This window comes from Acromyrmex echinatior, chromosome 2 (genome assembly GCF_024713525.1).
Source record: "Acromyrmex echinatior isolate Ae372 chromosome 2, ASM2471352v2, whole genome shotgun sequence".
In the NCBI taxonomy this organism is placed as follows: domain Eukaryota; kingdom Metazoa; phylum Arthropoda; class Insecta; order Hymenoptera; family Formicidae; genus Acromyrmex; species Acromyrmex echinatior.
This window is the reverse complement of record NC_141853.1, coordinates 16441810-16456931: the sequence shown is the minus strand read 5'-3', so window position 1 is coordinate 16456931 and position 15122 is coordinate 16441810. Positions and strand designations below refer to the sequence as shown.

The window sequence follows — 15122 nt, the reverse complement described above, 5'->3', positions numbered from 1 at the left end:
ACTTCTTTTCTTTGGTTCCGTTGTTTTCCGGTGTCCTGATTTAGTACACCGTTAAATCATCGATGGCGACCGCCCTGTCCTTGGGCGCGGAAAGGTAACCCATGAGAATGCGAAATTCTGCGCGACGTTAATCATCCACGATGATCGGACAGGCATCGTCGATGCGCACATACCGATACATATCGATCCCGAAGCTTTTCACCATGCAGGCAATCTCTTATCAAAAGAAATAAAAATTCAAGGAAATAAATACGCGCCCACGTATATAAGCTTTCAGTTTTTCGACATGTCAATTTTTCAAATTTGTCATCTTTAAAAAATTATAACATATGTATATTCTCATGATTAAAATATTTCGATGCTATTGATTAGACAAAACTTTTCAATGAGTTTAGCATATATAATACGTTCACATTCTTAAGATACTTTGAATATTACTAGTAATCTATCGTATTGTACATATTATGAAAAATATTTACATCACCACTCAAGTAGTTCATTTTCTTAAAAAAAAAAAAAAAGATAACGATGTTATAAAATTAACTGTATGCTATGCAGAATGCTCGGTGGAAATGTATCGAGATTAGTGATTGGTTCGATGACCTCCAAAGTTCGCGCGAGTTTCGGTGGCACAGCGCGGCGCCGTTGACGATTGTCAAAAATTTGCTTGGCGACTATCCGAGGCATATCCGGTTACGAGGGCTCTTCCAGAAATATCCCGCGGCCGGGAGGAGAAAAACGATAAGACGCGCAGGGTGGCCGATTTCACGTACGTGCGTACGTGCCGATGGGGACTTTCCGGGAAAAATGGGCCGCGCCGTTCCCGCGTGCGCGAGGATCGGGGGCCAACCCTTGCGACAAGGAAGGTCCAAAATTTCTAAACACCCTTGGCAAGGGGTCCGTCCTCCGGTTATATTTGGTAACTGTCTCTTCTCGAGAGTACAACACATGCCGCAATGGCGTAGCCACGAATAGATCGTGCGTTCGCGTGGTCAATTGCTTCTTTGAGAGTAAATTCTGGTCATCAGAGAAACAAAGAAGAGTTCGGGGTCGCTACAGAAAATTAATTTTGAAATTCCCTGATTTTTCCAGGTTTTCCAGGTGAAAATGGAAATTTTTCCACGACTAATATAAAATGTGTAAATTTTAACATTTAGACTCGAGGATTGTAGGAAAGCTAGCCTATATTATTAGAAACAACGCAAAAAAGCTTAGTAGCATAGTAAAATTTTGAGTGCAAATTCAAGCCAACAAAAAATTAATTCGTTTTGGAAAAAAAGAATGCAGTTAGGACAAAAAAAAAGAATCAAATACAAACACTGAACAAAACATGAATTTTAATTATTTTAAAATCATCTAAAATGCCCAAGTTTTGATCGTATTTGACTATAAACGTCAGATATAATATTTAAAAAATGATAACAACTGCTTGGAATAGGAGCAGTTTAAGGATATTATGAGTAAATTTCAAAATTCCAGACTTTTTTACTTTCCCCTGACTTTTCTCGGTTTTGCAGATCTGTGACATACTTAACTTGAAACATTGCGTTATGATTGATGTATTTTAACGTACGTGTTGTATGATAAACAAAATTGCTATAACTGCTGACTTTGTGTTCTAAATTACATTCAAAATAAAATAAAATTAAATATCATACAAATTTGACTAAGCAAAATACGCTGAGGAAAGGTGTTAAGTGTTAAGTGTTTTGCTATAACACAGAGTATTTATTTCAGTAAAGCATCAGAACGATTTACGTCGTTTATAAAAGTAACATAATTGTTACTCAGGTCCCGTAAAATGTAATCAAAAATTTTCATAAACAGTTCGGGGGGTATCTAGTTCATAGTATGGTTTCGGATGACCCTTTGACCATCTCTAGTCACCAATACGATTACTAGCGCCGGCGCGCAGTCGCTTTAGGGATCGCTTTGCTTTTATCTCCGGACCTTCTTGTTCTTCTTTCGTGGTGGCATCAAGGAAAGTCGAGGAGCGAGTCGGGGAGAACGGAGAGGGAACGATAAACTCCCACGAAGAGCTGGACGCGGACAACGGGAGTGCGGCCGAAACCGTTGGACCTCCTCCTCGTCGCCGTCTTGGTCGTCGTCGTCGTCGTCGTCGTCGTCATCGTCGTGGTCGTCGTCGTCGTTGGTGCGAGGCACATGTGCACGTCGCCGAGTCGCCAGACAGATCTTTTTTGTCCCGAAGTAAAAATAATCTTTAAAACCCCGAACAGGATGCGTTGTTAGGGCAGGGATCACGAGTAGGGGAACTGAGAAGGGGGAGGAGAGGAGGATAACGCGCGGGCATCGTCACCAAGACGGTCCACGCAGTCACGGTTTTTTCACCCTTTGGACGGCTCGTCTCCCTGTAACGGGTGTCCGAAATTAACGTCCTGCGACACGAAGGGTCCCTTGACTCGCATCGAATTCGTTTCTAGATGCGTTCAGTCGCATCTGTCGGAAATGCAGCTTGGATGATGATTATTGCAGTCGGAAGAGGTGGAGAATAATGAAAGTGTTGGAGAATAATTCCAACAAAAAGAGGAATCGATAAAAAGTTATCAAATATAAAAATACTTTCGTACTTTTTTTTTTCTATCGGGAAATATTTATCGTATAAACGATTAAGAAGGAAACTGGAACAGTATTTGTTGTACTGCGGCAAAGAACTGAGCTGAGAAGACGCAACATCTCGCAACTGTATGCCATTGTGCTATCACAGATCACCCGGTGGTCGTATCGGCGACACACTTCGGCGGGCGCGTGACAAGTACATTATCGCGGTCTGTTGGTATTGTTTGACTTAACTAGATGAACGCGCCAATGTACGGGGGCATGTGTCGTCATACGACAAAACCGATTCAGAATGCTCCGGAAAACATAATAGCTCAAGTGCGAGTGATTCTTTTGAAAAAAATATAATAAATATTAAATAGAATCATAAAATGTATGGACGGAAATTTGTAATGTAATAAATTCTTATTCTTTAAAATTAAAAGAGATTGATTTTTTTATTATTGTTTGACATAATTAATTGAAGAATAACTTGAATATTGATTATACATTATTTAAATATTATTTAATATATAAATTATCTAATGTTAATTAATATAATTTTCTAACAATACCGTCGTTACGTTATCAAATTTAAACGTAACGAATTCTGTAGAATGTTTCCACTTATATATGTTTTGTCATATTTTTTATTAAAAATTTAAAATATCATAATAAAAAAAAATTGGAAGGAACACAGGAGAAAGTTGAATATTTTAGAATTATTCCTGAAGTTGGAGAAACTTCAGGTATTCATAATCTGCCGGAACTTTCCGTTCTTCTAAGCTTTTGTCAATCCTTTTTCTATTCGTCTATTTCGTTGGAGGCGTACTTGTTGGGGAACCGCGCTGTCTGTGTATAAGTCTAAAGAAGAATCGCAGAAACACGCATGAGTCAAGAAGTGTAGAGTACGGAAAAATTCTATGAACTTGCGGTCGTCCGGAATACAGTGGCCTCGCGGTAATGAATGTGGGAGTTTCACACGGGTCAACGGATCGCTGCCTTTTCTAGAGATACGTGCGAGGTGCACTTGGAGTGCACTATTTCTCTCTCTCTCTCTCTCTCTCTCTCTCCCTTCTCACTCTCCTTCTCTTCTACCAGTGTAGGACGAGTCAAAGAGTATCCTAACGTGTGTGCCAGTAATAAACCGCTTGATAACTTATGCATTCCAAACAGGCGATACTATCTATCTAGCGCTGCCGTAAATAAGATATACAAACTCGATGCGGCGCATATAAATTCGCGAGCGTATCGTATAAATGCGCGCGGTCCTTCCGACGTGGTACCCGCGAAAGGCACTCGCTAAATTGCACGTCGGAAACTTTCCTCGCGCGATCTGGATTCGTTAATTCATCTGGTGCAGGTAATTTAACCGAAGGAGACACTCTCTACCGCTCGTACTTACACAGCTCGAGTTCATTTAATACACCAAATAAATTACTGCATGCGATTGCTCTTATATACGATATCCCATCAAGTATCAGTCTCAAACTGCACCTGTCGTGAATCTAACATATTCGAATGAATTCTCTTGATTGAGCATAACGAATCACTTCTGAAAACCATTCGTTGCAAAGTCATCGATGGAGAGATCTCAACGGAAGGAGAAAAGATAATAGATTCAAATAAGCGTTAATCCGCAACGTTTATGCAAGCATCGTAAAGAACGTGGATTAATCTTTGAAACACTTCGCCGGGTTTAAACTTACGCTGTTGATCCCCGTGCCGTGCATTCATTACTCTTTATTGTGAAATCGCGAGGTTTTTTTTTCGCTATATATATGTTTGGCAATCGCAATGGCAATCGTAATAACTAGTTCTCCTAAACGCCGAGATCAGCTCGATTAGGTGCAATCACGATACCGTCGTATTGACCACGTTGCTAGGTAAAAAGAAATATTTATTCTTAGTTCGAAGGAATCTCTGACCTCCTTTCGTTTAAAAAAGGATTGTAAAAATACTTCATCAAATTATTCATATAAAATTAAAGCATGAATTTCTTCTGCAGTCAGACTTTCTAAGAATCAAGCTATCGCGGTATTATTTTTGTATTCTCTCTTGTTTTCTTATTATTTCTTTTTTAGGAAAATTTTAATATACATATTTTTGTTATATTTATTATCACTGAAAAAAAAATATTTTAATTTCAAAGAAATATCTTTTTGCTCGTATTCAAAAAAATTATTTCTTTGAAATGATTCAATGAAAATTTCTTTGAAAATAAGATATTGTATTTTTCAAAGAAATTTTCGTTGAGAGAGAGAGAGAGAGAGAGAGAGAAAGACCAAAGAAAAAATTTATTTGAATACGAGCAAAAAGATATTTCTTTGAAATTAAGCTATTTTTTTCAGTATAGTAAACGATTAAGTTTGGCGTCAAATATATAATAGAATTCACAAGGTTAATCAAAAAATAAATTAAATTCTCGTCTTTTCGAAATCTTTCTCAGATGAGCTGGCCGAGATACGTATGGGTCCACGAAACATTGTCCAGAGGCCCGAAACGCTTAGGGCATTAGATAATTTTTTGGAGATTGTTAAAAGTCACTTTAGAGACGCCTCCACCGAGAAACAGACCGAGGACAGGCTGCATCTGAGGCCTGGGAAGCATTTTCGGCGCCCATCTCTCTCCTCCCGTCCCTCTTCCCCACTCGACTTGAGGAAAGTAGAAAAGAGATCGCCCTCCTCACCCGGCGGAAAATTAAAGGGCGCGTCCTATTGCGTGGTCCGTCACTACGGGCCGGAGATGAGAGAGACACGACGTCCTGTATACGTAATACGTGAGATACACGAATGCGCGTACGTATGGCGTACGCTGTACATGCTTCCTTTGAAACTTCGAACTTCCTATCGCGACCGCGGTGTCTCTTTGTAGACGGATGAACGTCTCGTATCCAGGATAATGCAAGGTTCTTCGCCACATTCGCGTCTCTTTTCATTCTATCTCTTTTCTCTCTCTCTCTCTTTTCTCTGCTCTCTCTCCTTACCGCAGTTTCGCGTCTTATCCCGTTCGCTTGGTCGCAGGATCGAGATCCTCCAGCGAGTAATCCCGACGTAGAAAGATCCATGTCGCGGATATCGATCCCACAAGAGAGTAGAATGAGGGGTTTTAGTCGCGGAATAATTAATGTGAGAGAGCAGGTACTTCTGTGTGCTCCTCTCCGCTTTCTCTGTGATTCGATGCCGTGTGTTTACGGCGAGTTCGAGGGACGATGAGCGTGCATCGCACTGCTGGTACGATCGGTTAAATCTGGCTGCGACTCATGCATTTAGCACCATCGCGTCGGTTAATGCAGGATACCTTTTTTCTTTTCATTCGATACATGATTTTATAATGAAGTGATTTTATAATAATGCTAGTACTAAATTAATTTCGAAAAGTAGCGAAATATCTAAATTTGATATTACATCATATTATATATTTATCTTGATTTTTTTGTTCAGGTTTTTTTATTTCTATGTCACAAATATAGAAGGTATATATATTTAAAAAAAAGGTTAACCGAATCGAAAGATTGATTAATATCTTATGCATATTACACCAATTGTACTATGTATTGCGACAGTATAATTAAGTTTTTAAATCAATAATATTGAAATAAATTTTGTCTTTCGTGCTTTGATAAGATATAGTTGGACTTGCAACTTCGAAAAAGTCTTTTGTAGTTAGTAAAAGTAACTTGAAGCAATTTGTCACGCGCGCCAAATTCTGCTACAGAAACTCATTGCGAGTGTAACGAGTGCGGGCAACGAAAACTTGGCACCGTTCCAAGCAACATTAATACGTTTGGATATTACTGCAGGAACTTAAATGCCTGATCAACATCAATCGCGATGACAACTCGGGTTTTTATTTTCAAATAATTTTTTCATTTCAATTGTATTCATCAGAGCCGTCGTTATTTATACAGTATTTAATTTAATTATTTCATTTATACATATATATAGAATAATTGACAAGAAGATAATACGAATAATAAATTTGTCAAATTTATATAGTTTAAAAATACGTAATTTACGATTTAACATTGAAAATAGTTGCAAGAGTTGAATAAATTGTCAAATATTACAGTCCCATCGAAAGCAGATTAAACAAATACAAAATTCAATTAAAAAAATACTACCCTAACATAGAGTTTACACTTGTTTCCCGAGCTATCTATATGCAACGGCGGATTTTTTCGTACCGGATACAGAACCGTTGGTCCCTCGAGTCCGTTGGAACGTGCCGGAAAAATCATATCCGCCGCGTTCGCGCCACGACGCGAAGGAAGGGTTGCGTTTTGGAAAAAGCGCGCCTTTCCCCTACTACCCGTCGCGTTAGAGATACTCGCGAGAGAAGACGTGATCTCCCTCTTCGCGGTTATCTCCCGCGCGACAAGGACGGCGAACACCGACGCCGATATCAGTGAGCGAGAGGAGAACGGAAAGAGAGAAGAGTGGATCTGGCTTCCAGGCGACGAACAAGGAGAGACGAGCGCGCGGGTGTGTGTATATGGATCTGTAGGTGTACGCGTGGCTACAACGAATGCTCGCGAGTGCCATGGAAGGGAGAGAGAGCGAAAGCGAGGGAGAAGAATCGGGGAGAGGTGCAGAAAGGGAGCGCGATGTAAGGAGGGGGAGAGAGCGAGAGACAGGGAGAAAGATAGAGAGAGAGAGAGAGAGAGAGAAAGAGAGGAAGCGCGTTACCCCCACCACGGGGGGTGAAAACTACCCCGAGAGCGCGTGGGGTGTCCGGCCTCGGCGCCGAGACGAACCGAGCGCGTCCGAAGCGAGCGCAGTGCCCGACACACACCAGGTCCCGTACGGCACACGACTAGAGGCGCGCACAGTCCGGCACAGTCCACTCGGCGATACGACCCATGCTGGACCGTCGTCGCTCTGGTCCACGCCGGCATCAGGCATCCAGCACCCGCGCCGTCGTCACCAGGCCGCTGCACCAGACAGCCACACCAGCCCGCCGAGGTCGTACGTCAACGAGGACGCGGTATCGTCGCACGTCACGTCAACGTGATCGCGCGTGGTCCAGGGACCGCGGTGGGTGCATCACCGCCGCCGATTGCCGGCAATTAAAAATAAAAAAGAAAAACAAAACGAAGCTATAAGAGGAGAGAGAGAGAGAGAGAGAGAAAGAGACGTCAAAGGATTCGAGGATATCACCGGACGACGACCGTCTGGGAACTTCGGTTCATCGAACTCGTGCAAAACATCGCGTCGCGACTCTGCGGGACACTCGCAACGCGACGCTTTCGGATTTGTTTATATTTTTCTTCTTTTTTTTTTTCTTCTATTCACTTCGATATACCGTATCAGCGAGGTACGAAGGTGACGGTAGTGAGCGAACAGTCAACGAGAAGCAATTCCGGATAAATTCGTTGTGCGAGGAAACGGCTGTGAACTCTGTTGATCACGGGCGACGAACATCACGTTTGGTGCGAACAAACTGCCTGCGGTCGGCGTGCCGCGTGTCGGCGTAACATCGGTTTCGCAGGTGCCACAAGGAAATTGGTCAGTGACGAGTCAACGTACAGAACTACTGTCAATCACAAAGGTGCCATCGTTCCCGCCGGCCGAGCACGTAAACGTCGTCATCCCGCACCTGTGCGCGCTGATCGTTCCGGTCAGTTAGTCACTCGGTCAGCTTGGTATTGATATTATCGTTCGCGGAGTCACGGTGTCATATATGTCGCGTGTATTTATCGCGGTAGTGAACGCGATACAGTCGCAAAGAGATGCGACCATTGAGGAACATGAGGACCGATATTAGTTGACGAAGAAGTGTCCAGGTTGCGGTGATCAGGTGTGCGAAAATCGGATCGGATATAATAGAGCGTAATAGAGCGCGATTCGCGAACTAAGAAAAGAACTGGACACGGTGTGTCCCTAGAAATAAAGAAGGACAGGGAGGACAGTGTTTCGATATCCCGGGAAAAATCGGATGGACCCTCTCGCGGAGGGTGAAAACACGCGGTGGAGGTGAGAGGGAGGAGGGCGGAAGCGTGACGACGGCCGAAATCGGGATCGGGTCTATTGTCCTGTCGTTCTGCCACCGACGTGCGCTTGTCGCTTCCTCCTTTCTCATCTCGTCTCCGCGGATGTGATTCAGGAGATCGGAAGGTAACAACTGGCTCTTGGTCCCAACGACAACTGCAATCGCAACTGCAACCCCTTTCCGTCCTGGACTCCCGGAGCTGAAGCTCGTTCTTTAAGAGACAGTGTTACGTGACGAGAGTCGAAGATCGCGAACGCCACCATGAGGATCAAAATGCCCGCGGTCAGGATCGCGCAAGGTGAGTGACGACAACAAAAAAATTCCATTTCCACGAAATGTCACGCTTGTCCGTTAACACGAACTCTTTCTTTCGTGTTTACATGCCACATGCCGCTGTAATTTTTGGCAAGAATGCTAAAGGATGATAACACGTTCGATATCATTGGTCACTTGGCGTGAATCACGTCGGATTGAATTGACATGAAAGCCAAATATTCATTGGCGAAATGGTCACGCCGCGACGGTGCGAAAACACGCGATTAGACACACGCTAAATGCATGATATTTGTCCCGTTTGCGAAGACAATGCGCTCAAAATCATGTGTATCATGTTTACGAGCGTATTTATTGTGCCACGCGGTTGGAGCAAAGAAACAATGAAGTTATTAAAATCGTTACTAAAACCCTCACTATATTTTGATTTTATATATATATATATACTGCTTCATTTACTTGTACAAGTTGTACAGTACTTGCAGTACTTAAAGTACGATTAGATTAGATTTGATAATGTATCCTATTATGACATGATTAGATTAAAAATGATATAACTCCTGTTATTACTTCTCGATCCATTGTTTCGAAACAAAACTTGTCTGTGAATGTTTTAGACAACTAGGATCGATGGATGTTTAAAAAAAATAAATAGCCAGATTAATTTCATCACAGCGTTAATTAATTTTATATAATTTAAATGTATATTTATATGTCTTCATAAAAAATCAAACCTGGTAAGAAATTAAGAATCAAAGAAAAAAAATAAAAGAAATTGATATAGCTATATTAACAAAAAAGAAAACAATAGCTCCTAGAAAATTACAAGAATGAGCCTTCAAATTCCAACTGATCATACGAATGTCCAAAACACAAATATTGTTGTCTTGTTCGAAAAGATTTCCTTTCAATAGAAGTTCAATAAATAAATATATTTTTCATAAGTTAGTATTTTTCATTCTGATTCAGACTTCTGTTTTGTATTATATGTGTATATATCAAATTTTTAATACTAGTAAGAAAATAGGCTAGAAATAGTGAAATAAATTCTTTTTCGTTTAAATCGCAAAAAATTTGCCATTTTTCACGATATTTTGCATTCTTCTCAGAAATTTTTAATTCTTTATATCAATATACATTAAGACATCGTTAATCAAGAGCAAAATTACTTGCAAATCCACTCGATTATGTCGACGTAACTCGTTTTAAGTTTTCTTCGAGAGCAAATCAAAAGTAATCTCTCTGCTAGTTGTTAATCGCCGCCGACAAATCCGTGCCATTTGTAACGAGAAACTCGGTGCTCATCGGCGGTAAATCCTTCCACAGTGATCCGTGATCGAATCGTCGTAAATCGTTTTCAATCGAGTCACGCAAGTCCAGCACGCTCTACTTCGATCCTAATCATTTTATGATTCGTCTCAATTCACTGACGTTATGCGTCGTCGATAACTATGTCATAGTATAATAAAAATAAAGTGATATGGAACGGCAAACTTGAAAATCAGATCCTCTTGCGATTAATTTCTTGGTAAACGACGCTTTCTGGGGAAAAGAATTGAATGCGGCAGTCATAATACATACAAGTCTTCCGCATCGAGTCGGTATCCCGGTCGTGATCCGGTAATTAACTCCGTCTTCTCGGAAAAAGCACCCGAACCTCGATGAAGAAGGCAACCTGTCGATGAGGTAAGGCGCGCGGCCGTTCCTCGTGGTGTGGTGCAACGAAAAAAAAGTGAAAAGGATCGGCGGTCGCGTGGCTGACGATGGAGGGAAGGTAAAAAAGCTACGAAAAGCGCGAGAAAGTTAAGTACAAGAGAGAAGAAGGCAGAGGGAGAAAGAGAGAGAGAGAGAGAGAGAGAGGGAGGGGGGGAGGGAGGGATGAGGTACAAGGAGAAAGAGAAAGTGTGTGTGTGAGTGAATGAACTAGAGGGAAAAGAAGAGGTCGAACGAGAGCGAAAGAGGGAAAAGAGGGATGGAAGGCCAACGTCTTCGGGTAACTCGTCGTCGGCTGAATTTTTAATTAGTTCGCGACAGCCCCCACCAGGCGAGGAGAGTGGAGGCGACGAAGGTGGTGGAGAAGGAGGAAGCAGGGAGAGAAGCAGGAGGTAGAGGAAGTGGAGGAGGAGGAGAAGGTAATGGTAGAAGGCGCGGGGTGGGCTAGAAAGGGCGGCATTGTCATGCGCGCGTTTTTCACAGACTTTTCCACCCCCGCGGCTGCTACCCCCCCGTTGGTAACACCCGCCCCCGCGACGCCCGCGAGGCACCCCCTCGCCTCCACGGAACGGCGGCGACGCCGGCGACGGCGGCGGCGGCGGCGGCTCCGTTTTCTTAATTACAACTGCGATATTCTTTAGTTCGCGCGATGACGCCGCCGCGAAAAGATACCGGAATATTTCTGCGGCACCGATTATCCCCTTACGCCCCGATTACTTTTATTGGTTGACCTTCGTTGACCTTCACAGGGTAGCGCAGCGATCGATCAATGGGCCATGTCGATTCGCGAGTGACGACGAACAACGTAACGCCATGGGTTTCTAAGACGGTGAGATCCGATAATAGCGCGCGATCGATCATCGCGATTAGAAGGAGGAGGATGACAATATTGCAATGAACAAGATCACGAATTCGCGAGTTTGCGTATCTGCCATCCAGAAGCAAAATTCATGGACAGTGTCAGTGTCGAGAGATCTCTAAATCAAATCAATAATTATTTTTTATAACATATGGGGCGAAATCAGGATCGATTTTTCTTTATTTTGCACTGATTTTCATGTCAAGAACACGATGCCAAAATAGTACCATTCTTTTCGCGATAACTAAGAAAGTCCTGTTTACTTCTCGGCCAACTACCTGACGGCTGACGACTAAGTGACGGCCTCATGAACATAGATGCGACAATGATAATGGATGTGCTTCGTTTCACCTCATCATTCTATCATATCTTATTTGATATCGATGAATCGATGATGGCGCGAACGATATCACCTATCGTTCGCGTTAAGGTGAGTTCCCGTCGGCGTTAAGTGAGACACCTCGTTGCTTTTTTTTTATAATTTCAAATTGCGGATGAATCGATCGACTAGCAGAAAAAGAGTTTGCCGAGTACATGAAGATTCAATTATATAATAATTAATGGAAATGTAGAAAACTTTACGGCCCTTGGGCGAACTATCGCGTTCTTAAGTTTTTAGCCTTTAAATTCGCGTTCGCAAATGCAGGATATTATCCTCTTCCACAAAATGATGCATTTGTTGCGTGCTTGCAGTTTGATTACCCGCTTTCCCGTATTCCTTCCGACATGCGTATCATATGTAGATAGACGGCGGTAAATAGATCGCGTATTTACTCGCACATATCGAACGGCGAGTATCATATCCTATCATACAATCATTTTCCCATAATGACGCACCGTGCAAAAGAGATGTGCGTTATATACGAGTTATCTCTTGTCACCCGACATTCGCGAATTGTTGAGTTGACGGCGACCGTCGCAAGAAACGTTGTTGAACGTTTCGAAAGGAAAATATAGCGTAAGTTATTGAAAAATGGAATATAAAATTAATAAGATAATTGAGAATAAAATTCATTAATGTATTATAAAAGATTAATTTGACTTGCAAGTGTAATTAACTCTCTATTATAGATATGGGTCATTTGGATCCGAAGCGAAAATTTTATACAATCTGTATGATTAGTACTATAAGATTCGTAATTGTAGGTAACAAAACGTTAAATCTTTTTCTATCAATTTCCGTAAAGCGGAAGTACACTTGCATTCTGTACTTCAAACAAGATGCTTTAGAATTGAAATAATTTTCGTATTAGTTGATTAAATATAATCAACTAATATAAATATAGAATAATTGATATTAAGATTCTCTTAATACATATATTAAACTTAATAGACTTTAGTTATCTAATTTTAAAAACATTATGAAAAATATATTTGCTTATGCATTGCTGATAGCAGAAACTTTCATGAATACTTTATATATCGTATTCTATGATAATAATGTACAAGCTTATCATTATATATATTTGTATATGCATTTCTTAAACAGCGGCATTAAGATATCAGACATATTTTCCCACAAATATGAAATTTTAAATCACTATACCGACGGTAATGATTTAAAATTCAAGGTAATGTTAAGACCATAATTTTACTGCAAGTCTTTTGCAAATCTGGATAACAAGACATGGAAATTCTGAACAACAAGACCGCAATCTGATGCTGTAAATCACTCGCCGCTTGCGTTTTGTTTTTGACTACGTGTGATAACCACACATAATGTTCTAGTCAATAGAGTCTGCAGTAGGTATCGCAACAACGCAATAAGCCTTCAAGTTAGAAGCCGAATGATTAATTAACTGTCCAGCCCGCATTGTCATTCATCGTCGAAAGTTTCTTGAACTAGCCACACGCATTGTCTATGCGCGTTTGCGGTTTGTCATGAATGACGATCATCGCGCAATCATTTCTAATTACTTTCACAGAGTAGCGTTAATATTTTTCGAAGTAATTTTCTTCCGACCGAAGAATATTAATTATTTTTCAGAGAAATTGTCGAAATTTAAATCAGTTGTATTTACGTCAGGCAAAAATCATTATAAAAAAATGTAATTATTACAAAAATAATTATCCAGAAAATGTGGACGATTACATATCTACAATATTCGATTCATTGACACGCGGAAATAGTTGGAGAACGCATGATAATTATTTTTCAGAGAAACTGTCGAAATTTAAATCAGTTGTATTTACGTCAGGCAAAAATCATTATAAAAAAATGTAATTATTACAAAAATAATTATCCAGAAAATGTGGACGATTACATATCTACAATATTCGATTCATTGACACGCGGAAATAGTTGGAGAACGCATGATAATTATTTTTCAGAGAAACTGTCGAAATTTAAATCAGTTGTATTTACGTCAGGCAAAAATCATTATAAAAAAATGTAATTATTACAAAAATAATTATCCAGAAAATGTGGACGATTACATATCTACAATATTCGATTCATTGACACGCGGAAATAGTTGGAGAACGCATGATAATTATTTTTCAGAGAAACTGTCGAAATTTAAATCAGTTGTACTTACGTCAGGCAAAAATCATTATAAAAAAATGTAATTATTACAAAAATAATTATCCAGAAAATGTGGACGATTACATGTCTACAATATTCGATTCATTGACACGCGGAAATAGTTGGAGAACGCATGATAATTATTTTTCAGAGAAACTGTCGAAATTTAAATCAGTTGTATTTACGTCAGGCAAAAATCATTATAAAAAAATGTAATTATTACAAAAATAATTATCCAGAAAATGTGGACGATTACATGTCTACAATATTCGATTCATTGACACGCAGAAGTAATTGGAGAACGCATGAAAATTAATTATGTTAATTTAAAGCAAAGCTCTTCTGTTGATAGGCAAACGCAACGCGGCAAAGGTTAATAAGCGCGCAATTACACCCGCTGACCCGCGAGAAGGGTTTCTTGCTCGCCCTGTATCTAGTCTCGAGGTACTCCCAAGGATGTTATTTAGCAAACAGAGCGCTAAAGCTTTGCCCCCCGCCGGCACGTGCGCGGCATATGCGCCTTTTGCGTACAGCGTACGTGTTGAATATTGTCTTTGATGCGCAGCCCGTCGGAAGCCCTTCGTCTCCTCCTCGCATCTCCTTTCTCTCACGTCACTCTCTCGTCCTCTTACGGATCCAACTTCTCCTACTTCTAACGCGTCTCCGGCAAGTCCTCGACCAAAAAACCGCTTTGATTTGATTTTCTAGATTAACCTTTAGGGCGTCGGGCGCGTGGCGAACCCTTTCCTTCGCGCCCATCTCCCTCTCACGATCCCTCTTCTCCATCCTTTCCCTTCCTTCTTCTTAGCATCAGGATCCAGCACGCGACCAGGTAAGGCGAAGGCACTTTCGATTTTTTACGCACGATGATACTGATTAAAACAAACTTGTAAACTTACTTTACGAAAAAAAAAAACGCATGTAGTAGATAAATGTATTGTTCGCAAAAAAAAAAAAAAACAAATTTTGAATTAGTTACATTTAATCAAATAAAACGTTTTAATAGCATTATCAATATCTTAGTATTAATCAAATTAAAGTTTCGAAATAAAAATGATATTTAATATTGAAGAGCTTATATTTGATGAACAAATAATTCAATTGATATGTAACATACATCGATCTAATAAAAAGTTTAAATAGAGGTATTGTTATTGATTCATCACATTATGACAAATGTGAGAGACTTGGAATTAATAATATTCT

At 40.6% G+C, this 15122-nt stretch overlaps 1 protein-coding gene across 1 annotated transcript in view; it reads left to right on the top strand.

Moving 5' to 3' along the window:
• The first annotated feature begins 6160 nt into the window (after positions 1-6160).
• Cph (BCL11 transcription factor chronophage) overlaps positions 6161-15122 on the top strand; it is a 39002-nt gene continuing 30040 nt past the window's right edge. Inside the window, exon 1 of the mRNA XM_011065433.2 lies at positions 6161-8845. Within this exon, the coding sequence (XP_011063735.1) occupies positions 8809-8845 (37 nt within the window). The 5' untranslated portion in view covers positions 6161-8808. The remainder of the gene's footprint in view (positions 8846-15122) is intronic.